The sequence below is a fragment of the Calidris pugnax genome, unplaced genomic scaffold (assembly GCF_001431845.1).
Source record: "Calidris pugnax isolate Ruff unplaced genomic scaffold, ASM143184v1 scaffold44, whole genome shotgun sequence".
NCBI lineage: Eukaryota > Metazoa > Chordata > Aves > Charadriiformes > Scolopacidae > Calidris > Calidris pugnax.
The window spans coordinates 35,326,434-35,351,120 of NW_015094506.1; the positions used below are offsets into that span (position 1 = coordinate 35,326,434).

At 35.9% G+C, this 24,687-nt stretch overlaps 1 protein-coding gene across 1 annotated transcript; it reads right to left on the reverse strand.

Moving 5' to 3' along the window:
- Nucleotides 1-865: 865 nt before the first annotated feature.
- On the reverse strand, nucleotides 866-23,473 carry IQUB (IQ motif and ubiquitin domain containing). The gene is made up of 11 exons (XM_014963244.1): nucleotides 23,309-23,473; nucleotides 22,598-22,759; nucleotides 22,320-22,495; nucleotides 21,922-22,077; nucleotides 19,848-20,058; nucleotides 15,701-15,876; nucleotides 10,607-10,777; nucleotides 8,954-9,130; nucleotides 7,079-7,327; nucleotides 4,372-4,557; nucleotides 866-2,377 (listed from the first exon to the last, which is right to left on the reverse strand). The coding sequence occupies exons 2-11, from the start codon at nucleotides 22,752-22,754 to the stop codon at nucleotides 2,210-2,212; spliced, it is 1,827 nt and encodes a 608-aa protein (XP_014818730.1). The 5' UTR covers nucleotides 22,755-22,759; nucleotides 23,309-23,473; the 3' UTR covers nucleotides 866-2,209.
- Nucleotides 23,474-24,687: the final 1,214 nt, after the last annotated feature.

The following is a 24,687-nucleotide window of genomic DNA, read 5'->3' on the forward strand; positions in this document are numbered from 1 at the left end:
CATATCCTACATATTTCTTATTCTGTCAAAGTTGAAATATGGGACTCAAAAAAAATAACTTGACAGAAAACACCAAGATGAAAGAGGCTTAATTTTTTTTGCTTATGAATCCTTTTCTTTAAAAAAAATAAAAATATCCTCTCAACTTCAGACTTCTACATTCCTGATGTAAAGCATTTTGAATAAAAAGAAGCGTGAATGCCAGATTTGTGTGGGATGAAGGTAAATTTGGGACTGTAAGTCAAGCTAAAAAGGATGACTGTTGCATCAAGGATAATTTACAGTGCAAGATAAGCCAAAAGAACTATCTATAGATAGGCGACAAGAATAAGTGCTATTGTTTTGCAAACAAATTTGATCCTTGAGCAATAGGTTAGGGAGCTGACATGGTACTAAAGCAGCACTGCCATTATCAGGAACTACATTCCAGACTTATGCATAACCAAAAAAATTGTGTGAGCAATTCTCTAGCAGCCAAAACACTAGTACTTGAGAATAATGAACTGAATACAGGTGGGGGTCGGTCTCTTCTCCCAAGTAACAGGCAGTAGAACAAGAGGAAATGGCCTCAAGCTGCGCCAGGGGAGGTTTAGATGAAATATTAGGAAAAATTTCTTCACCAAAGGGTTGTGAATCATTGGAGCAGGCTTCCTAGGGAAATAGTGGAGTCACCATCCCTGGAGGTATTTAAAAGACATGTAGATGTTGCACTTAGGGACATGGTTTAGCAGGGGATTTGGTAGTTCTGGGTTAACAGTTGGACTTGATGACCTTAAGAGTCATTTTCCAAGCTAAATGATTCTATGATTCAAAAAATCTTCAATACCACATGACATTGAAATCAATGGACTAGTGGCTTTTCACATTTGATTGAATTATTTCCTTACTGTTTATTTAAATCATCCTTCTAGGGTTGCAAAGTACATTTTTTAAAAGCCGTTTAAAGAGATAGGCGACAAATTTATAAAGACATAGATTACTATCTACATGATTCATGTTTTCCTTCTTGCCATTCAACTCATAATTTTCTTCAAAAATCCTTTTAGCAATCTGGAAGAAGCTAAATCTTAGCAATCATTTCTGCCTCAAGGCTCAGATACTGCAAAGCACATAAGTTAACCAGAATGCTCAGGTGCTGCAATTCTACCATTAATTCAGTACTCAACTAAAATCCAGAATCTGAATTTAATGCTAACATTGACGGAAAGACTCCATTGATATTATAATTCACTGATCAGTCAGATATTGGTTATGCAGTGAATGTTTTGTTGAGGGAGTGCAATCAGTTTCCAGGTGTTTGCTGCCAGATATATGCTTATTTCAGTTTGTAAACGCTACTGCTTTTTCCTACGCAGTTTTATTTGTCAGAGCAAAAGGTTTTGTCCTGGGTCAAAACCATTTCTAGAATAGAGGTTTCAAGCAGAACTTTGCAACTATCTGTAGGGCTTTACTGAATATACACCATATCATATTTTTCTCTGTGCCTATAATCAAACATAAGCATAACAAAATAATTGAGAGAGAATTGACTTCTACTTTAAATAACACAAGCTCCTCAAAAAATAAACGTGTTGCAAACAGTCTGCATTGTGTATTTCAAATTACAAGTCTGATTTACAATAATTTCAAGATCTTGGATACAATAATTACATACTGGCAGTTCTACTATGACCATCAAGATGAGCTATAAAAAGTAGTTATCCCTTTGCACAAATGCCTGCAAGGCAAAGCAGCTACATTTGGAAGGGCATATCAATTCTGTTGTTCTGTAGGAATTTAGGGTTTGAGGAGGTTTCTGCCTTGTATGGTTAAGACAAGAGAAATAGATTTAATACAGTGTTTATAGCATTATTTTTCAAATTAAAACGTGACAATGAATTAGGTACATTCCCCCAGCGGGAATATTACACTACATACACAATGTTCCAAGCCATACAGGCATACACAGAAAGACAGCCATTCCTCTAAACATTTAGAATGTGCAAAGCTTATCAACAACATTTTACTTTTTAAATAATGAGATTACAAAACATGAAATGCATTTATACTGACTGGTCAAGATTAAATTATTTTATTCTTAGACATTTATTTTGATCTGTGTAATACAATTAAAGTATTGGTGAAAAAGTACATTTCTTTAAAACCAAGGAAATTGTTTTAATCAATAATTCAGTTAACTTTCATAACTTCAGTTAACTTCACCTAAGAGTTATGTTTTTGTACCAGTAGGAATAGGCGTAGCTATTAAAAATTCATTTGCATTAGCCTGATTGTCACTCTTATGCAAAAATGATGCCATTGCTGGAATCTGAGCATAGTAGTATTTTGCCCGGATATGCTTATGATTTATTCTGCGAATAAACGCCTCTTCATAAGCCTGAAAGGAAAAAAAAAATCCAAATCCCATTAAATACATTTAAAATATCTAGCAATCTACATTGTTACAATTTTAGACAGTATAAATAGTTCTCCCTTAATAAACCAAGCCAGATAATTTATTTGTATATGATACATAATGAAATATTCTGTAGTTCTATACTGCTACCTTATGGCCCAATAGTGAAAATTGCTAACAGCTTCTTGTGAAATATTAGTCACCTTTTAAAAACAGAAAAACTTCTAGCATTTTTTTATCCATTCAAGATAAAACTTATTTATTTCTTTTTAGGCAAGAACATTTGTACTCGCCTTTGAAAATTAAAAAAGGCAATGCCTAAATATCAACATTTGCAAGGTGATGACTATAGTAAATGTCCTTGACAGGAATCCAAATATGAATAATTGTTATTAAAGAAAGTGCTTGAGAGGACTTTTTTTTTGTTTCAGTGAATGAGAAGCAATGATTCAACTTTTGACATTCTGACTTTGTTTTATTTTCCTTATCTCACTTTTTTTTTTTTTTTTTGAAACAAAGCCTTGCTATTAACCAGTGAAGAAACGTGAGCCTCACTATAGCTGGTCTATTTTTGTAGCAAGAACTAAGTGAAAATACCCTGAAACTTTCAGGTAGGCTTGCACACTTTACCTGTTGCTTGTCTCCTAAGGTAAGCACATAATCAAAATCTCTGCCTGCCAGAATGTTAGTAACATAAATTGATGGCTGCAGAGAAACATGGCTGGATCCAGACTGCCTAAACAGCCTTGTTTACTGAAAGTGAGACAGTGGAGTCAACAAAGGAATTTACAGCCTGAAATTGATTTTACCCTTTAAAGGTAACGCTCACAAACACGTGTTCGCTTGAAGACACAAGTTGGGCACACACACACACACACACACACACACAAAATATCACAGATGGTAGAATTTCTTTTACCTTTAGAATTCCCTAACTGGTATATTTTGCCCCCAAAGCAGACCTTTCATTAAGGGAGCAATTCATTTGCTCTGTCAGTTATCACATACCCTTAAGACTTCCAACATGAAGTGCAATGCCCAACAGCTGAAGTTGCATTTGTGATGCACACATATTGTGTCAGAAATTGAATTAAGAACATGCTGAACAAAAGGACACTACACAACAATGACCTCAGATCACTACTTACATAAATCAATACCCTAGAGGTGAAAAGCTTAATAATCCATTACTAATTGCAAGACAAACACAGCTCATACAATTCTCCCATGCCATAGGAAATTAAATATTCTACCATATGATATCCAGTGGCGTGAGATATTTACCAGACTACCATGTTTAGATATGGAATGTGGGGGGAGTGGTGTAAAAATACACATTTTCAATGACTTCTTTAACAAATTCCTAAGTTTCTTTTAAGATTTGGAACAACAATTACGTTTTAATTTCTTAATTGCAAACTATAAGATTACATTGTCGGGGTACTCAAATGAAGTCTATGTAAGAAAGTAAATTGAGACAAATTTTATTATCACAAATGGTTAAGTTCTAGACAAAGAGCCATTCTGCTATTTGACGAGAAATTTTTAAGGCCAGAAACTAATGAGGCCAGAGCATGTGCAATAGCACAGGTACACAACTGTCATAGTATTTATGGTCAGTCTTTAGTATGTTTTTCATCCAGGCCAGCTCTTGTCTGACCTCAGCTGAGGGAAGAGGTATGGCACTGCTCTTGGTAGGAAGCATGGATGAGGCCACTTAGCTTTTTGCATTTCGGGAGGGAGAATGAGGGCAAGACAGAGTTCAGGTGCGTGGACTTGAGATGCACGTGCCAGCTGCCCTCTGGACTAGTGGCTGTTTCATTTAATAGTACAGATGCACTAATTTAAATAGTAACAATGGGATAATTTAAACATGGATGAGTGTAAGGATTAAGTTTGGCTAAACATCATTAGTCACAGGACTCTATTAAAACAGAACATAAATATTGTAAAAAATTAAGTCCATCAAATTTTACCTTCTCGAGGCTACACAGCTTAAGATGTGCATCTGCCTCATCTTTAGTGAGGAGAATAGTGTTCCATGGAGACCACTCATGCTGCTTATCCCATCTGACCATAACCAAATCATAGAGGTCACTGCAGGCACTGAGAGCTGACTGACAGCCCCATATGTTCTCAATCATGTACTGCAGATCTTCATGCTGAAATGGAAAACAGGGTTAAGAAGGAAGGAGCATGTTTCATTCTACAACAAAAGCGTTGTAACTGCATGAGAATCCAAATAAAGCTTTGAGTAAAAAATTTTTCTGTGCATATTTCATATAACCATTTGGTTAAAGAATGTCTAGATATACACATCTTTCTTCAGCATAGTGTGGTAATTATTGACTTTATTTTTCTTGTATCATCTCTAAAACATTATATTCTTACTTTGATTGCCTCTGCCAATGGCAATTCATATATTTTGTTGACATCCTGATTGCTTAACTGCTCTTATAAAACTTCTTAAATCTCATGTTTTTTCTCATATACCATGCTTAAGCCTGTTCAGACCTTTAAGGTTAATAACAATAATCCATCTCTGTCGTTACTGAGATGACTTCCCCATTTCATTCTTGGATTCAAAATTAATATTATTCTATAAATGACTTATTACTAAATTACTTAAAGTTTACATATAATCAGAGTAATCTGGCCTGGAAAATGCTGGAAATCAAGACACAAAAAAAATCCCACCTAGGACAGACCTCAAATCTGCCTGCTCTCGTTCTTCCCCTCCCTCTGCTGTTGACATATGGAGAGCTTATTGTGCTCATAATACTGTTGTTCATTTTACCAAATGAGATTATAAAATCAGGTAGCTATGCTACAACATTACAAAAAAAAAAAATAAATAGATCTGTCTGTACTAAAGGACCTCTACAAAAAGGCTTTAAATGTATTTTAAACCTGTATCTAAGGTTAATTTTACGTCAATTTTAATTTGTTTAATTTACTACTAGCCACCTGAAATCACTACTAAAGTGTGATGACCACAGTCTCTTGAAAGAAAGAAAAGGGGGGAAAAAAAAGGGCAATGAATGAAACTGTCATAGCTGCTGCAGAAGTATTTTAGTTGTGCCCAAGTTATTTCTAGATGCCTCAGAGCTGTTTTCTGGATATAAGTGTAGAAGGGGACAGACAGTTGTTGGGAAGTGAAAGGGAAAAAAGCAAGTACCTCAGAAAAAAAATAATAATTTAAGGGAATGTTAGGAAAAAACCCAAGGCAATTTATGATTTTTCTGTTGTTTAGATGTTTTACAACTGTAAAGAAAATAAGTTTATTTGGATGAAATGACACAGTATCTGGAGATGTTGCAGTGGTAAAACAACAAACAGAACTGCAAGTGAGGGCTTTAGGGAACAGCAGTTAAGAAGCAGTCATGTTGCAGTGGTAAAACCACAAAGGGAACTTGCAAGTGAGGGCTTTCAGTTTCAGCAGTTAAGGAGCAGTCATAATGCAGTGTGTCAACAGCCACCAGCCATCACAAGTGATGTGATGTGAGACAGGTTCAAAAAAAGATTTTAGAGGATGTCTTCATATTAAGATAAACTAAGTTAGACAGAGACAAAATCTTTTCAGTTTAAGTGAAAACCAATAGGAATGAACAACATCAACAAAACCCAGGTTCTTTGATAATACTTCTTAACACAGGCGTGAAAATTAAAGAATCCCAACCTTGCTTTTGGCAGCTGCCGTTGGCAGAGTGCTAAACCACGGCATGGCTTGTTCCGGTAGCAGTGGGACATTGATGACTGCCTTTTGTTTGCTTGGATATTTTTTCAGACATATTGAAAATACAGTTAAAAAACCCTATTCTATGAATGTTGATGCTGTAGAGATTTTTATTACTAAATCTCAGAAAGTTCAAATAAATCTCAGCTGTTCAATATTTTCAATAAATAACACTTTGCAATTATCTCAGATTTAAAACTTTCCCAGTGGATATTGAATGTCAAATTCTTTTGCTGACGAAGTAGTAATAGCTAAAAGAGAGAATTTTATGAAGACAGAGGCAAGAAGTTCTTTGAACTGTTCCAGTAATGATTATTAAGAAACATTAGCTACTTAATAATATTGCAGAAGATTACGGATGATTACAGATGATGGCAAAAGATTTAGAAAATTAAAATATTTAGTGAATCTCTCTCCTAAGAAATGCAAAACAGTAAATCTTCCAACTATACAGATATTCTACTGACAGAACAAGAGTATGAAAACCTCAGGTCCTTTGTTTCTTTTCCTTCTGAGAACACAAGACAGCTTAGTTGTATTACTAAAACAGTGCAAATAACAGGGGCTCAAATGTTTCACTAGCATTATGCCGTGAACAATATTATAGTCACAAAACCATTATCATCGCTTTACAGATGATGTTAATATCTTTAAGCAACAGGATGGTCATAGGAGAACCAGAAGAATTTGAATCATCTGATTCTTTGACCTCTCAGCTAGACTTCTACCTTCTGTTAATGTATAGCTTGTAACCATTTTTGAAAGTACAGCTATACTTCAAGAGCTTAAGTGCTGCTTCTTTATGGTATGGAACTTCCCATATCACAGGAAGAAGGTTTTGTACTTTTTTAACTATTTCGCAACCTGTCCAACATACACAAAACAAAGCAAAAATTATAGTCAAAGCCATTGGCTTCCATAATTAGCAAAGCTCTTTTAGACAGTACCTGAACTAAGAAAACAATTTTAGCACCATCCTGATAATCAACTTCAGACTTTCTGAGATTTTCTAGTATAAGTTTGTACTTCAAAAACGCTTCTCGTCGCCGAGCCTCATTATCAAGCTTGCAACACAAGCGACATCTGCCAATGGTGCAGGAATTAGCAGGAACAGGAAACTCATTAGAGGGTAAGTAACTTTCGCAGCCATGACAGAAGTTAACATTTTTATAAAGCTTTAAGGGATCTGGTGGAACCTAAAAGATTAAAAAAAAAAAAGTTAATTTACCACAAAGTGTCTTTGTATTACTTGTGTGTCAACCTCACTCTGTTAAAATATGTTTTACATATCCTAATGCAGGTATTCTAATACGTAAAAGCTAGTAATATTCATTTAAAAAAAAAAAAAAGTTTTGGTTTTTCTAGCAAAATGGAAGACAAAAAGCCGTTGTATTTTCTTACTCTACTAGTTAAATTGGTTATATAAATCCATCAATAGATTTTTAAGGTATATGAAGATCCTAGACATTATGCTCCAGTGCTCTTGCTGGCACTTTTATGTATGCAGATTGTCAGAGGTTTTGGAAAGATGACAACACAGAAAAAACAGAAAACAGAAACTAATTCTTCCACTTCTAATTTTTGATATAGAATCTTCCCTTTATGTCAAAGACAAAACCTTGAGATCATGGCCATATTAATATTTTGGCATAAGAATATAAAATCACCAGAGCCTCATGTCCAAAAACAATATAGGGGAAGATAATAAACTAAACTTGCTAATGACCTCCTTATCCTCATATTGCTTCATGGGTTCTGGAAAGAATAAAATGTAGTCTGTGCAGATGGCCCAAGTCTGTAATTGTGTAGTTTGAGTACTCTGATAATCCAGCTACATACTGTGGTCATCTCCCTTCTGTTTAAGGTACCCTGAGGATTTGGTCAATTTGACTGTCTGTTGATGAACTGACATTTTTTTTGTGGTCTACAGAAGGTTACAAGATTCAAATACAAATACAGGTGTAATTCAGCCTTCAACTCCAGGTACAGTTAACCAAAAGCTACAGAAGACAAAGACCTCCCTTTTCTAGTCTCTGCTATGCCACATCTAGGTAACCCTGTTCATAAAGCTACTGTAAAATTACTATTAGTTCTAAATCTGACTGACATTTACTGACAGATTCTCTACTCCTGAGGTACCATCAACCACTGTAAGAGGAATCCTCTTCTGACAGATGCAGAATACATGTTTCTGCTTAAAGCAACAATATATGATATTAAATCATATTTTTAATTGTAATCTGTAGTTGGAAAAGAAAGTCACACAACTTGAGAGGTGTCTACCACTTTCTTCACTTCCTAGCTATATCCTTCTTCCCATGAAGTAGCAACTGGTTGTACAACAGAGGCTCATAACATCTCTTGCTTAGGTGCAAAGTCTTTAGACATCACTTTGACAATGGCAATATTCTTCATTTCTGGATGCATGGGATGCTGCCCCTTGTCCAGTGGAAAAAAGGCAATTGCTCTCTCTGTTGGTTCCCCATTTGCTATTACATTGTACTGTTACCATCCCATAAGATCTACCATTTCTAATTATCACATTTTTTATTTCATACATAGAGTTCCTGGGCTCGCTCAGTGCTGCCAGCCACTTGGCAGGTTCTTATACCCATGTCTATGCCCCACACTTCCTATATGATTATGTAAGTTTATTTGTGTGAAGCTTGTGTACTTGCTACATTTTACTTCTTGAGGAACTCTTCCAGCAATTCTAAAGCAAAAAATGTAAAACAAAAAATCTTTCATTATTTTCCATTCCCCTTTCCCCACCATCCTTAGTTCCATGGCCACTATGTTAGACTGCAAAATAGGAACAATACCTTAAGTATTCTAGCAACTTGAGGGTTAAACTTCGGAGTTTTAATGTATTGAAGAAATAATGTGCAAATTCTTTTCCTCAGTCCTTCTAAGTTGCATTCTTTCACCTCTCTTGACATAAGATCAACTTCTCTGTCAATTAATTCCACTATTTCTTGTGTCAATTTACATTCATGTTCCTGAAAGAACAGGAAAATGCAAAGGAAAACAAACTCCACAAGAATAAGGAAGAAAACAAACAAAATAATTCTGATGTAATACAAAAGCAAACTATGGATTCTGTGCCAATCATCATTCTTACCTCTGTATGTTCACATAAGAACATGTTCATAGAAGAATCCCTTGGTGTCCTAGGAAAATAACCTCCAAGAAAACTGATGTAAAGAACTACAAAACTGAGAATGCTTACAGATTCTGCTTTGAGGGATATACCAAATATCATATACCATATACCAATATACCATATACCAAAGCCGTAAGCAACTGTAAACCTGGAGGCATTAAAAAAATGCTAAGCAGAGGCACACAACATATGCAAAATTTTCAGTCTCCAAAAGCCCCGAGAAACACCTCCTTAAGAAGCTTCCTTTGGCTATGTGATAAGAGGTGTAATGTATACACACAGTAGATGGCTAAAAAAACCCCCACAAACCCACAAAAAACTCCCAAAAATCAAAACAAAAAACCCAAACAAAAAACACCACCACACAGAAGGCATGGGGGATTTTATGAGTATGCTTGAAAATTAGTCACATCAATATTTCAAATGCTTAGCAGGAGATTTTCCAGAGAGACATAAGAGGTAGATGAGTTCAATGTCCTCTCACCTAAAATAAAGTGCAAATTTACAGAAATTCTAGAATTTGTTCACTACAGCAATATTGACTTGTATTAAAATGGGCAGGAGTTCATAAACCAGCAGTGCTCCCAATACTGTATTGGCTTTAGATCAAATTCTGGTACTACCAAAGCAAGCAGCAAGATGTTATTTTGTTTTAATAAGACCAGGAAGCAGCATTCTATTCTATTTTGATGACAATCATCCTGAAAGTACCTTGAAGCTCATATTATCATTCTTGTACATGAATAAATAAGTAAAACAAATCTGAAAGATTAAAAGAAATGCAACCATAGAAGAATGCTTCTAATTCACCAGGAACACTGGCAGCAGCAGTGGGGGTGGGGTGTGTGGGGCAAAGGAAAAAAAAACAAAACCAGTATTTGCCACCCATAAAACCGGTAACCCAACAGAGACATAAGGTTCTAAACAGACATTTCAAAGAACTCAGGGAAAAAAAAAAAGTAATATCCACTGATAACTCTGCCATGGTTTTAATCAAATTCTTATAAGTCAAACTTTATAGTAAAATTGTGTTATGTATTAATATACAAAAAAAGTCTAAAATCATGAGGTTAAAATTCTAACACAACTTGAAGAAAAATGTGCACATCAATGTGAAATATGAATTTTGAGTGTATCTAAAACAGAAATTACACCCTCATGGCAGGTGGTACACTAGGCTTTCTCTTGCTGCAAGCTGATCATCCTGGCACCTGTCTGCCAGAAGTATTGCTTATGCATCGACACAAATAAGCGACAGTATTTTTGGGAAGTAGAACTTCAAACTAAGCATAAATAGAAAAATAAAGCATACCTTTACTGTACGTCTGAGTGTTAACAGCACATCTATCCTCTCTTCTTTCGGGATGTCATTCATGCTAATGCTGCAGTAGATTTCAAATAGCTCTCTGGCGCGGAGTGTGTACTGTGTATCCATTTCAGTGACTTTTCCATCATACGCTCTCCATCTCTTAGGTTGTGCACACTGCAGAAGCAATTTGTATAACTGAGCTATTATAATCCGATCACCAGCTGAACAAGTGCATTATGTTACATCAAGCTTCACCAGAGGTGAAATAGGTACTTAACATTAATGCTTGACTAATACAAAAGGCTAATTCTACTATCAGTATTTATACAGTACCTTTTCCACCAGAGCAACTATTCAATCGCACGCTTTGTTTAAAGTTGCAGGTCATGAAAATTTTGACTTACAGCATATTAAAAGTAAATAATATTCTCCTAAAGGGATATGCTCTACTTCTTTAAAATGAATTTACTGACTGTAGTGTTAGAATACATTTGCTCTGCATTTCATCTTGCAGTCATAAATCCATCTAAACTATCAGCAAAAATCAATGGAACTGTTGACTATGTAAAGATTGCAAATTTAAGGCTTCAGAATCCACTGCAGTACAAAACATCTCCAGGGAACTGTTCTATTTATGCTACCTATAGATGGATAGAAGGCACAGACGTTGTTAGACCCGACTAAGGCAGACTATGAGTTTACAGCTTACTGGATATTTCACCTAGCTTCTTGTTTGCTAACTTAACCACATACCTAATACTTCAACTGTCTCTTTGCACATCTTTAGCTTCTATAGACAGTGAGAAATTACAAGGTGTCAGCTGACCCACTCAGTTTAAAAAGTCCAGCCATTCTCCTCTTTCAAGAAGTCCTCAAGAAGTTTGGTTGCAAACTGCACAGTTTGATAGGGAGGTAGGTTCCTAAATCCAATAGAAATATAGTATTCAAAACTGTCTCTGGAGTTCATTATTGAACTCCACTCCCTTTCCTTAATTGGGACAGCTATTTGGAACCTCATTCTGTGTATTAATTATTTTCTTCCACTGTATTTGGAACTTGAGCATTCACAAATACTTGTGAACTTTGCTTTGCAGCCTCAGTGCAAGTTAACTACAGTAACAGTTCATGCAGCATTCATATACCTACTGCTTTTCTGGTTATGACCCCAGAATTGACGTAATCATTATTTTGACCAAATATACAGGCTTGCTATGGTGATAAGTCATAAAAATACCAAGCATATTAGATAGTTAGAACAGATATGATTAGTCACCACCACAATCAAAACAGAGCTTTCCTCACTCTTAAATAGATAAGTTATAAAGTTAGGTAAGCAAAAAAAGACAAAATAATTGAGAAAAAGATTTAACACTGAAGAACTGACATTTAATTACATTATCAGTGGGAGCGGAACTCCAATTAAAGGAGGTACTGTTAATCAGAAGTCACAATTCAGAGCCAAAACTGATTAAGAAATGCAATAGAAAAACCAGATATTAGTAAAAAATAAAACTTAGTTCTAGTGAAATATTTGAACTTCTGCAAAACTTGAAAGAGACAATTTTCTCTATATCATAAAAAGGGGGTATTCTACTGTAATTTCATGACTTTGTTTCACTATTTTGTACAGCACCAGAAATATTAAAACAAACAAAAACAAAACACAAAAAGTAAGGCAAACAATAAAAAACCTTCCACCAACTTAGAAGCTGTATCATGCTGTAACTCCTTTGTGTGGCAGACTGGCAAAAATCACTATTTTCCACAGAGTAGTTAATTCAGTACTTACATTTGATCCTCTTCAATGAAATCACTCATAATAAGACAGAAAGGTCATTTGCTTATGCTAGGGAGACTCAATGGGCAGGTTATTAAATTTTTATAACTTAGGAAATGGTTATTAAAACTAGGTTCTTCCAATAAATTTGCAACCACCCATATATGAGCTAGCAATCTTGGCATTCCACTCTGCAAATGACCCTTAACACAGATCAACTATATTATGATAACATCTACATTATTCAAAGCAAGATATCATATCTGTAACTTCTGCAATTTTTCTTACTACCTCACCATAACTGGGTATTATATAAAATAAAATAATTTAAAAGAAATCATGCAGCCTTTTACTGAAAAAAATAATGCAGAGGTCTTATCAATATGAAGATTTCCAGCATTTCAGAAAGAATCACAAGCTCTCTGGTTTCAGGACTACTTTCATGTATTCAAGATTGATGTGAGAAAACTAAAACTTTGAGATTTTTTTGCCAGCTTTTTCTTGCCTTTTAGTCTGCTGGCAGTGCTGTGGAATTTCCAATAATCCTGTTATCTGTATTACTTCAGAGAGCAGGACTACTATAACTGCACTCTGCTGCCAATGCATGAAAGCAGAAAAAAAAGCACCTGAGGAGAGAAACACACCAGCACAGACACAGAGAGAAAAATGTAAGAAAAGTAGAAAAAAAAAATAAAAATCCATAGGATGGGTGCAGAAACAGCACATAGCATGAAAGGTATGAACTCAGTGACAGTTAATAATTACACAAATTCCTTTAGGAAAATATGACTGCTGTATAAAAGCTTAATCAAGTACTTCCTCTTCAAAATACAAATGTTGAAGAAGAATGAGCTCAGCATTAAAAAGAACCCCCTAGAATGTAGTCCGCACACAACCAGTAACAACCATTGTAAATGCACACACACGAGGAAGTACATGCTTAAAGTAGTGAAGAAGGGAGTGAAGGTTTCCATGGAGAAGCCAGTTTCATATAATTTTGGCTATTGCAGCAAAGTGAAATGCTTGCAGTCTTCAGATGTGAAAGGTGTTATTTCAGCTTTAATTGGCCAGTGTCCAGATTAACATCACCAGCTCAAAGTTCAAGAAGTAACTGAGTAATCTATAGCACTCCAACAACAAATGTCATACTACAGTCTAAAGTGTTTGAATTGTAGTGTTGCAGACATAAGAAACCATCCATTTAATTTTGAGATTTCAAAAATTCTTTTTAATTTATTTTATTTTTTAAGAAATGCAGAAATTTTTACTTCCTTTACCTCTGAGAGTTAGGCTGCTATCTATGTCAACAGTTTAGAACAACACTACAAACCCTATCGCTGACACAATAAAACAACATGAAAAGAATAAGTTGTAGTAGTTCAGAAGCTCACTAGATTTTTCAAATCAAAAAGAACCAGTCTCTTTAACGAAAAACATAATTTGTAAGTTTAAAGTGTGAATAAATAAATTAGTAGTAAGTGCTTTAGAAACATGTCCACAGTTTGGAATCTCTCTCATGTGTCTCCTGAAACTCCAAACATCAATTGTCACCAAGAATTCTGGTAGTGAAGAATGCTTTGCTTCTGTCAGATGTAAGAAAACCATATAACTTGTGAAAATATATGCTGGAAGTAATCTATATAGGGTAGGACACTGAAAAGCAGCCCTTAAGGGAAAAATAAAGATAGAGACTCGGTTAAGAAAGAAAGACATTTACTTTGACTGTTCCAGGTTTCTTTTTCTGAGAAAATAACAGAATAGATTGTAGATAGTAGAAGCAAATGTTTAACACAGAAATGATTCAAGGTTTTGATATCATTACTAAGTATTTAGTTTTCTGGTTTTTTGCATTCTTGAAAGCAGTAACAGAGAATACAATCGTACCACAGCAATAAACTTGGTAACAGTTCCACCAACGTTTCAGATAAGTAATTTGTTCATAGTGAAGAAAGGTAATAGAATTTATCAAATAATTTTTTAAAGTCCAGTTCCCATACATCAGTAATAAAAAGAATGAAAAAAGTCTCTTGTCGACAAAACTGCCATTTTTACTTTTGAGTACTAAATAGTCAAAATTAAAAAAAAAAATAGATCGCAAAAAACCTATTTCTGTTCCAGTATTTCTTTCCATATTATGTCCCCTACTATGAAAACAGCCAGAAAATAAACTATTCCTTTTTTCCTGGGGGAATGGATTGCTGAGATATCTATCTAAAAAGGCCCTTTTTAAAATTTTACATTAAGGTGCCATTAAATCTAATGCCATTCTAAATCATCTTTGTGTATGAACAAGTTCTCATCTTTGTTTTATAGATGAAAGCCTGAAGAACACTTAACATTGCATTTCATCCCCAAGATTATACAAGAATAAAATCTCAAGTTAAAGTTCTAACACAACTGAAACTAGTGAATTAATAACTGAGCTCAATGTGATGTAAGATTCAGTCAAAGCTCTTCTGGGTTTCTACCCTGTGCATGAAAACAGAATAAATGTTTTCTTTAAAGACAGACATGACAATCAAACACTTGTACTCCAGGGAGAAACAAATGACAAATCTAGATCATGAAGGATAGCATTTCTGAGTGAAGAAAAAAAAGTTAATCAATCCTTTCTGCAGAAAAAAGTTTATTTTTCAAATTCTTGCTTAAACATTTGCATTTAAGTTTAAATGCAATAGCAAACTTTTCACTACAGAGAACAATAAACAGAATATACCAGAGGGATGACCACTTAGTTATTAGTTTTGATTAGTGAAACTGAGTATCTTTGAAAGAGTAGCTAATGGGCAGATTTTTAAAGTTTCAAAAACAGACTAGGAAAGAGCATATTTTCCTACATCACTGTAATGCACACAATACAAAATACAGAATGGTATGCAATATCCTCATGTTTTATAACCTCAAATTAAGCATTCTGAATTGTTAGAATTTGAGCCTTTAAACCTGTGAACAGTGCCATCAGAATCACGTTCTTCATGCAGAATAGTTGCATAATACAAAATTCATCCACTCAGTGCTATTTTTTATATTATATATACACAACTACCTGTGTTTATGGTAAATCTCAGGTCACAATCTTAATGATGCACTGTTTGTCCTTCAATCAGTCACAGAGATAAGAAATTCTCAGCTTGGAAAAAGAAATTTACTGAATTGTACTGACATGAACAACTAGATAATTTGGATATTTACAACATTAGCATTCACATGATTAAGTGTTAAAGCTACAAAAGTTACTTTTGGCAGACAGATTTGCAGTTGTCTTTTCTGTTCCTGTACTTTGGTATTCTTTATGTTCAGCCTAAAGTTCCATCACTGACCTTATCCAGAAAGCGCAGTATTGCTTTTTGTCGATTCTCCTCGTCTGCATTGAGTTTGTGTTTCCCAATGGAAGCAATCAGCTGGACCTCTTCTTCCAGAAGGCCACAAAACGCTGCCTTTCTTTCAGCTCCAGTAAAAGTGCTGTTAATCCGTTCAGTCTCCTCCTGCCTCCATACTATGGATACAAATGTTTGGGGTATTTTTTACAAGACCTTCTCCAGTGAACTTTCTACTTTCATATTTAAGAAATAAAATAATTAATTTTTAGTATTTCTTAAAAGCCAGTTTCTATGTTAGGGAATTCATTGTTATTCATATTTTCAATAAGGGCAAAATGGACAAAAATCAATGTAAAGTATACAGATGTTCTGTGAGAGTATGTGTGCACATATCAATTCCAAACTGCCAATTCATGCTCCAAACTCAAAGACTGGTTAGGAGAAAAATTAGCTGTATGTGAGAAAAAGAATTTAGCTCCTGTGAAAACGTGTGATGAAATGATTTCTTCAAAATTTTGCATCTAGACTAACTAAACTAACTGTTGAAGTCTCAAATAGCTCCAAAAGGCACAAGCACTAGGAACTTTTTAAACAATTGCTCAAAGTCACACGAAAAGGTACCAATCTCAACAGATTGACAGCATCTTACTGTGGTACCACCAGTACTCACTGTTGAGAATATTACTGCTTCTTTCTGCATAAATGAGTAAAATCCAAAGAAGCTTGAAGTCCTCCAAAACTGAGATAAAACTTGACTGACAGTCACATTTAGCACTCCAGGTCTTACACTGAATATTTCAGTGGTATCACCTTTTGCCATCTAAGGCAGACGGATGTGCATTAATAATTAGACAGTCATTGCTTTACTCTCCTTTTCCTCTTCTGTAACAGAACCCTTCAGATGGAAGGAATTGCCATGCAAACCACAGGGTGGTAGTGACAGCAACATGGGAATCAGTACGTTCTGTGTGAGAATCTGGCCTTCTGACTCTTATGGTCAGATCACCAAACCACAGGTACCTGTCGCACTTATAACTTAGAATACTTAATGACAGAAACATACAGACGTATACATAGGTGTCTATCACAGTTTTGGTTTTGTAGTACCCATTTCTTGACTTTAACTGATACACAGACTACATACTGTTAACAGAAATCTGTTTGTAAAATCAAATTCTGTGAATAGTATTTTCCTTTGCATACATTGTAACAGCTCCTGGCTTCTCTGAAGAGACTGTTTCATTTCAAATGTCTCTGTATTTTTTGTGAGGAATTGTATAAGATCCAAAACTTCAACATTCCTGAATAATATCTCAGAGGTGTGTTATTGTTCCAGAACAGTTATGCAAAAGCAAAACCCAGCGTAAAAGAAAACAATCCAACATGTTGTGCACACTTACTGAAAAAGCCTATAACATCCTGTATCAGGTAAGATTAGAGGCAGGAGGAGGGAAAGGAGGAAGGTTTATTTTCTGCCTGTGGCTTCCTTATCTACAATACCTTATGTTTTCCATTTCAAAATATTTCAATTCATGTCCTTAAGGCTCTCCAAGCTTTGATATTAATATGACAGCTGTCTGACAAGTTCTGAGTACCCAAAGATATATTTTTAAATAAAGCCATTTCAGCAAACAAAAGCACAGTACAGAATTAATTTACATGAGGCTGTATATGCCTGAAGGGGGCAGCAACTTCAAAGGCAGAGCTAATAAATACAGTAAGCAATTTTGTACTTACAGAAATGAAGAAGCTGTCAATTTACATCAATACTTACCTTCTGATTTACCATATACATGCAATCAAGTTAAAAACATTCCTCTCAGATTATCTGCTTTACAGACAGAGATTTTCTCATTATAATTTTTATTCCAGTTTTTATAAAACAAAGTAGTTCATGCTTTTCAAATAAATAATCAATGTCTCTATACGTGGACACACTGAATATATAGATACATCTCATTTGCACCATACAGTCAACAGGCAAGTCTTTGTACCAAGAGGAATTGCTTGTACTGGCTGACCCTGTAATAGTATCCCCCTGTTGTGATCAGCAGAAATAACCTTCACAGATCTCCAGAGGACAATAGTCTCATTCTATTACTGTCACAATGATTTAGCTTGTGTAGACTGTTGACACTATAAGAATGTAAAAGTAGTCTCAGATGCAGGTAGAAAAAAACAACAACTTCCTAGAACCACTAAGCTCTGTTAAAATAAAGAGCATGACCGCAAGTCTCCATGTAGAGAAGCAACAAGTCAACACTGGTAAACAAAAACAACCCAAAAAGATTTATACCAGACTATTATTTTTAAGAAAATATTAAAAAGATATTTCAAATACTGGGGTTTGTTCTGTTCCAGTTTTGAAGTGGCATATGCTTTTTCAGGTTGCCTAGATATTAAATTCCTGAACATGCAAAACTGGGAATTTTATTATGTATGAATCCAATGACATCAAATTTAACAAAAGAGACACTTATATAACCATACATTTTAAATGTATAAATACTAGGAATCTCGGCACTCATTCGCAACTTTAACTCAGCTTTGTTGTTTCCATTGCAAATAAGACTCATCAGGCTTTAATAAAAAGTGGATCATATATTTGATAGCACATTAGCTAGGAAACAGATTTTTTAAAGAGAATATTGCAGGAAATCAGACACCAAGTAGTAGCACTTGCCATAAGTGGAGAGGAAAAAAATTATTATTTGATACCTTGGCTTTTGATTACCTAATCTGACACACCTTTAAAAGGGCTTGATTCTTATGAAGTGAAATGCTATCTATGAAGAAAAAGAAGGACAGGGGAAACAACCCTTAACAAACCACAGATCTCATGAAGACAGAATTCCCCAAATTCTGAAGACCAGTAATAATTTTTGTATTTATCACGCACAGTAACATTTATAAATCATTTATACATTCAAACAAAGCAATTTGTTCAATGCCACACAATGTATGACAGTATTAAAAGATTAGCATGTAACTTGGGAATTCCTGAATTATGATCCTGAGCTCTATGAATAACACACGTCACCAAATTCATGCTCAGTGTACCATGGAAGAAATATCTGGGATGGTTTAAGGTAAATTAGGTGGCTTTGTAATGAAGCAGGTAATCTATTGGGCCAGTTCTGCTAAAGGGACAGTAATGTCCAAACTGCCAGAGTTATACCATAAGCAAGCTCTAAAGAGCCTTAGATAACATGAGTTGTTACAAGTCACAGTGTGAGTTTCTGGCTTAAAAGGAGACATTTTAAAAAGAACTCTTGCAGTTTCATTATATGCTGGTAAAAGTCCACTGCTTTCTATTGTTTTTGCTTTTCCAAAAGAACATAGTCCAGGTTTTTTGTTACATCTGCAACATTATTCTCCTGTAAGTTTTGTCAATTATCTGCAATATTCACCTTATTTTTCCAGGAAAGTACAGAGGTGCTTGCCTAAAAGATTTTTAAAATTTTGACAACACAGTTTTGTGAAACATCGAATAAATTTGAAAGGTGAAAAAGCAGAAGGAGAAGATGACTAGTACAAAAGGAATAACCTTATATTGTGAAATTCTGGGCAAAAATTTAATCCATTATAAAAAATATCTGTATTAAATGATGAATGACTGATCCTAATAGTATTTTCTTCATGGTATTATTTTCAGCATCCTAAATGCAGAGTAAAAAGATTAAAGTAACTCTGATACAAAAAAAACCCCCAAGTTCCTGTTCTCTAGCTGACCTTAACATTATGAATGAAAAAAACCCAAACAAACCACAAAACCCCTGCAAAATAGCATTACTCTACAAGCTGATTATTTCCTAAAAAGGTGTGCTGGTTTTAGCTGAGATAGAGTTAATTCTCTTCATAGTAACTTGTCTGGTACTATGTTTTGGATTTGTGATGAAAATGGTGTTGAAAACATAGGAATATTTTAGTTACTGCTAACAGTGCTTACACAGAGTCAAGGCCTTTCTGCTTCTAGAAATACATGAAAGCCAAATAATTTATTAAAAATGAAAGAAATTCCACTGTAAGTCAAAAAAAAATATCAAAGAAGTATATATAGAAACTTGTCAAAACCAGAAGAGTTGGTTTCAAATGTACTCTTTTGCTGGTTTAAGAGTATCCCTTTAAGGAAAAAAAAAATACTTACATTCCAGAGCATGGTACAAAAGCTCAAAGTCATCTTTTGTTTTAGGGTTCAGTCTTCGTTCATGCTCCCTTCTCAGTTTTTCTTCTTTCTCTTTCTTTCTTCGTAGCTCTTCTTGTGCCTCCCATGCCAGCCTTAACCTCTTCTCTTTTCTCAGATTTTGTACTACATTTATAGCAAGCCAACGACGGAAATATTTCTGTAATACTATTACCTATATGTGATACAATACCAAAGAATCATGAACTTAAAACAATACAGCATCATTTTTTCCTAGCTACTTAACTACATTTTCTAAGATTCGTCTTGTACTCAAACTAATTTGAATGTTTGACATTGTACATGACATAAACAGCCATGTACTATTAGTCAAAACACTTGTATGCTGACTTATTTAAGTAACTACAGGTGTTTTAATCAGTGAGTAAAGTGGAGGAATGAGGTTTCAATGATCAAGCTCAAGCATAAACTGCAATTACAAAATCTATTTTTCTTTTTCAAATCTCTCCTTAAGAAACACCTTTTGCCATGTATTGTTTTTATTCTTTTCAGCTTTGTGGGGAGAGGTCATCATTTTACTATCCTTTTATATAATGTTGAGATTGGGAATATAGACACATACTTGCAAAATTTCTTTTAAACTTCTTAAAGCAAAAATCAACACACATACACACAAAAGATACTGCACTTCACTCGTAAACAAATGATGAAAGTGAAGTTGCCAATGCTGTTATGACAGAACTTAAAAAAGTTCACCTTCCAAAGCAGTGACCATTAAAGACTAGGAAAATGTCTGTAGAACACACAAGCCTGAGCTGCTCCCAGCTGAGTTAACACTTCCACCATCAGCAATTTAGCCAGGTCATGAGCTAATAAGCACTGTTCAGCAGTGAAGGCTGTGAAGCACAAAACTACACTAATACGGTTATACTGTCTCTAGAGATATTTTCACCTGACATTACTTTTGAATACATCTTCAGCTGGTATTTCAATATGGAACTACACTGCACTGTGCAAGTCCTTCAACTTGAACACCAAGTTGATGTCTCTACTGTGCATTATAGATTGCCTATAGATACATTACTGATTTCAGTAAGTGGCACTAATGATCCCAGTAAAACATATTGCTAGTCCTGAGGAAAGTTACCTATTTGGCTTCTGCTTCTACAAGATGCTTATTGCCATCAGCTGATGCTGACCAAATAAGAAGTTCTTACAGAAGACTTCTATCCAGAAGATTTCAAAGCATCTTGCCAACAATGTCAATGCAATTATCCTACTTAGGCATTTGGGGAATCAACTGTTTCTCCATTTAGTTACAATCAGACTATTTTAGGGAAACAAATTAATAACTACAGCATTTACAAAGCAGAGCCCCACCTCACATGTTGTTGGGCACACTTAAGTTAGATGTGCGGTCATTGAATATGTTGTATTCAAAAAGCAATTTGGAATGCCTACATGGCATGCTCTGCACAATAAACCTACAGAATCTGTCACTGGAATTGCCTGCATGAGGCCACCCAGAGCACCAGAAAACCCCACAGACCCATCTCACATGTTTGAATAACCTTAATGCCAAAGCAAGCAGCTTGAACACAATCCAAAACAGGTCAGTTTGCCAAAGGTAAACTATCAAGTCTGTTAAAACAAAGAAACAATCCCAGAAAACACAAAACCCAAAAGTTAAATGCAGGTCTCCTAAATCCTAACCCAATACTTCAGCTGTTTGAGGTCAATCATGAAGCATGTAGCTTAGGTCCTTCCAAAGAGGCAGTGAGAATGCCAGAGGGACAAGCCTGTTTTAATCCCTAATGTTCGATATGCAAGATAGAAAACAGGAAATTCAGAATTCTTAATATTTCAGAAATCGCAAGGTCTCAAGTATGGCTAAAAACAGAGTAAACACACAGTTAGTTCCCCCAGAACTGAAAGATTACAAAATGTGAAGATTGAGCAGATATTTTGCAGTTCACTTCTAACTCCAGTCTTTGAAGGCTCTGAACACTTATTAGATATTCAGCTAACCTTCTTAATACGTTGCTTTACAGATAGTTTCAAACAGATAAGAACTTACGGCTTCCAGTCTACGTTTATGGTATTCTTCTGCTGTAAGATACTTTCCAGGAATTACTAGTTTGTCAGTCACATTTGACACATACATGCCAATTTTAGTCATCTGTGTTGATGTTGTATTTCTTGTTTGTTGTGGTTTATTTTTTTCAAAAACCGTCTGGGGAAAAAATGCATGTCAGATTACAAAAAAACATACAGATTTTTTTTTTCCCCTCATTACAATAAGTGGCAAAATTAGCTATTTGTAACAAAAATCACAAGACTAATGACATTGATTCACTAAATACTTCCAAGTGCACACTTATTTCTCATCTACTTCCTCATTCCTATTGGAAATAATTGTAACAACATTCTATTTGGCAAAAACAATGCTCTAGAAAGGCACTACAAATCCATTACCTGTGTTTCCCTACAAAATAACTGAATTCCTTTCTCAGGTCGTTTTTTGGGTATCGTTTGTGATCCTGCATTATGAAATTCTACTCCTGTTACCGTGTTCTTAAATCCACCCAGAAATGGTTTCTGATAGGTAGGTCTTTCAATTTTTACAATTACATCTTGGAATGAATCAGAGTCTGTCAAAATGGAAGTTGATAGAGATATTGTTTCTTTTAGTAACAGACTGAGATTAGAGCACAATTAATAAATATTGATATACATGTAAAAATAGCATTTACCTGTTTGTACTCTGACAGTTATGAGATCAGGCATGCGGTAATCCTGTTGAACTGCTTTCCCAGGAAAACCTTCCTGATCAAGATCTAACTTCTCAGACTGGATAGTTTCATCAAATTTAGCTCTAGTCCTCCTAACAGTTTCATTATCCTCAACCATGCTTCCTAAAAATAAAATAAAAATTAATTCCTGCAAAATAAGCAAGTAAATAACTCTTTCAAGTTTGCCCTGAGATGATTTTATTGAAACACTGCAACACCGAATAATCGTAAATTTTTGAGCAGGAAAGAGAGTCAGTCTATTTGAAAGCTGAAATACACATTTTTAAGAGAGATATCTAATGTAATACTGCCACCACATAAAGTCATTCATATTACAATTTTTTTTTTTAAATTAGAGCAAGGAAATGTGTTTATTTGCAAATGCATAATTTTAAATCAAAATGATCCATTTATACAGAGCTGAAAAGCTTTTTCTGTATCTTAGGAAAAATAGCCTATTTAGAATAGTGTGGTCTTTGCTTCCACCAAAAGCAAAACATTTAACACCTTCTTGTTTGTCTTTAAGAGTAATAATGCTTCATAACATTGGGAGCAGCCAGTCAGCGTAAGTCTTATGTAGATATAAAGAATATATAGAGAGAATATATATATTCTTTACATAGATAAGTACTTCATATAGATATAGCGAATTTACAGAGGAGTAGTACTCACAGACAGCACACCTTCAAGGTTTTCTGTGCTGTGACTGAAATGATATGGGCTGGAAGGAGCCAAATCCCATATTAATGAAAAAACAAACAAACAAACAACCCAAACCAACCAAAACCAGAGGGGACGAAGCTCCCGGCAGTCGCCAAAGGGGTGACTTCCGACCGAGCGCCCACCGGGCGGGCACCCACCGCCACCTGGGGCCGCTTAGGCCGCTCCCCCCGCCCCAAGTCCCCCGACGCCCGCCCGGGGCTGCCGCCCCCGACGCGGGGTGCAGCGGGGGCCAGCGGGCTGCTGACGCGACCCGGGGCCGGGTTAGGTTTGATTTGGTTCGGTTCCGGGGCCCCGCGTCCGTTACTTTCCCCTCACGGCTCCGGCCGGGCCGCTGCAGGCCGCGGCGGCGTGTGCGGTAGCTATAGCAACCGGGACGGGCCGCGCGCATGCGCACTGCGGGAGGGAGGGCCCGCGCTGCCGGACGGGGGGGCGGGCATTTTGGGGTCAAAAAGCGTGAAAGGACGAAGGGTGAGAGAACCTCCCGTGTCACCGCACCGCGGTGAACGGAACCGCCTGCAGCCGCTTGTGCGCGGGAGCCGGCCGTTGCCGCGTCCCGGCTCGTCCCCCACAGCCAGGTACAGACCAACTCACAAACCCGCTCTTGCCAGAATTAGAACCACAAGAAACTCACTTTCCTGGTGTGATTTCTGAGACCACCCCCGTGGTTCAGCCCGCTACAGGAAAACCGCAACTACGCTCACCTCCCACAACCATTTTTGAGGTGAAACACACAGTAATGTGTCACAACCCTGGGAGAATCCTGAAGGGGGAAAAAAAATAAATTGTATTTCAGAAGGCGTTGAAAAATGTATCTATAGTGAGTGACAGTCTGCCAGGATGGCTGTTCCCAGGTGTCACAGACCTCGTTCAGCATTTGAACACAGACCTGCTTCTAGTTCCAGTTGCCAGCTGGGGTTAAACCCTGACACTACCAAAAGGAAAGCAGAAATTCCCCGTTACTGCTGCTAACACTTTTTTTTTTCCTAAAACCTGGATTGAACTTCAGCTCAGGGTAGACTAGGACCCACAGTAACTCCACAGATACTATGGCGTTTTGTGTCGCTTTCTCACTTGTATATAGTGAACTTGATTAAACAAACTCACTTTCAGTTTGTAAGATTTTTGTAAGTTTCGTTATTTTTTCCAATGAAATAGCATGTTTGAAGTAAATAAATAAATAAAAAAAGTAAATTCAAAAAAACCCCAAAACAACTTTCACTCATCCACCTTTGAACACTATCAGGAATTATGTCAGATGAAAACGGGGCCCTGTTCAGAACCCACCTGCTCAAAGGAGGTGAAGTGACAGAGACAGCAAGTCAGGAGTA

Excerpts from the sequence above, each read along its gene's own strand:
- IQUB (XM_014963244.1), bottom strand. The coding sequence starts at position 22,754 with ATGGTTGAGGATAATGAAACTGTTAGGAGGACTAGAGCTAAATTTGAT. Across the intron at positions 15,877-19,847 it reads TTTGTACCATGCTCTGGAAT|TATGGAGGCAGGAGGAGACT; the intron begins GTAAGTATTTTT and ends TTGTATCCATAG. Across the intron at positions 4,558-7,078 it reads AAATTGTTTTCTTAGTTCAG|CATGAAGATCTGCAGTACAT; the intron begins GTACTGTCTAAA and ends TTTCCATTTCAG.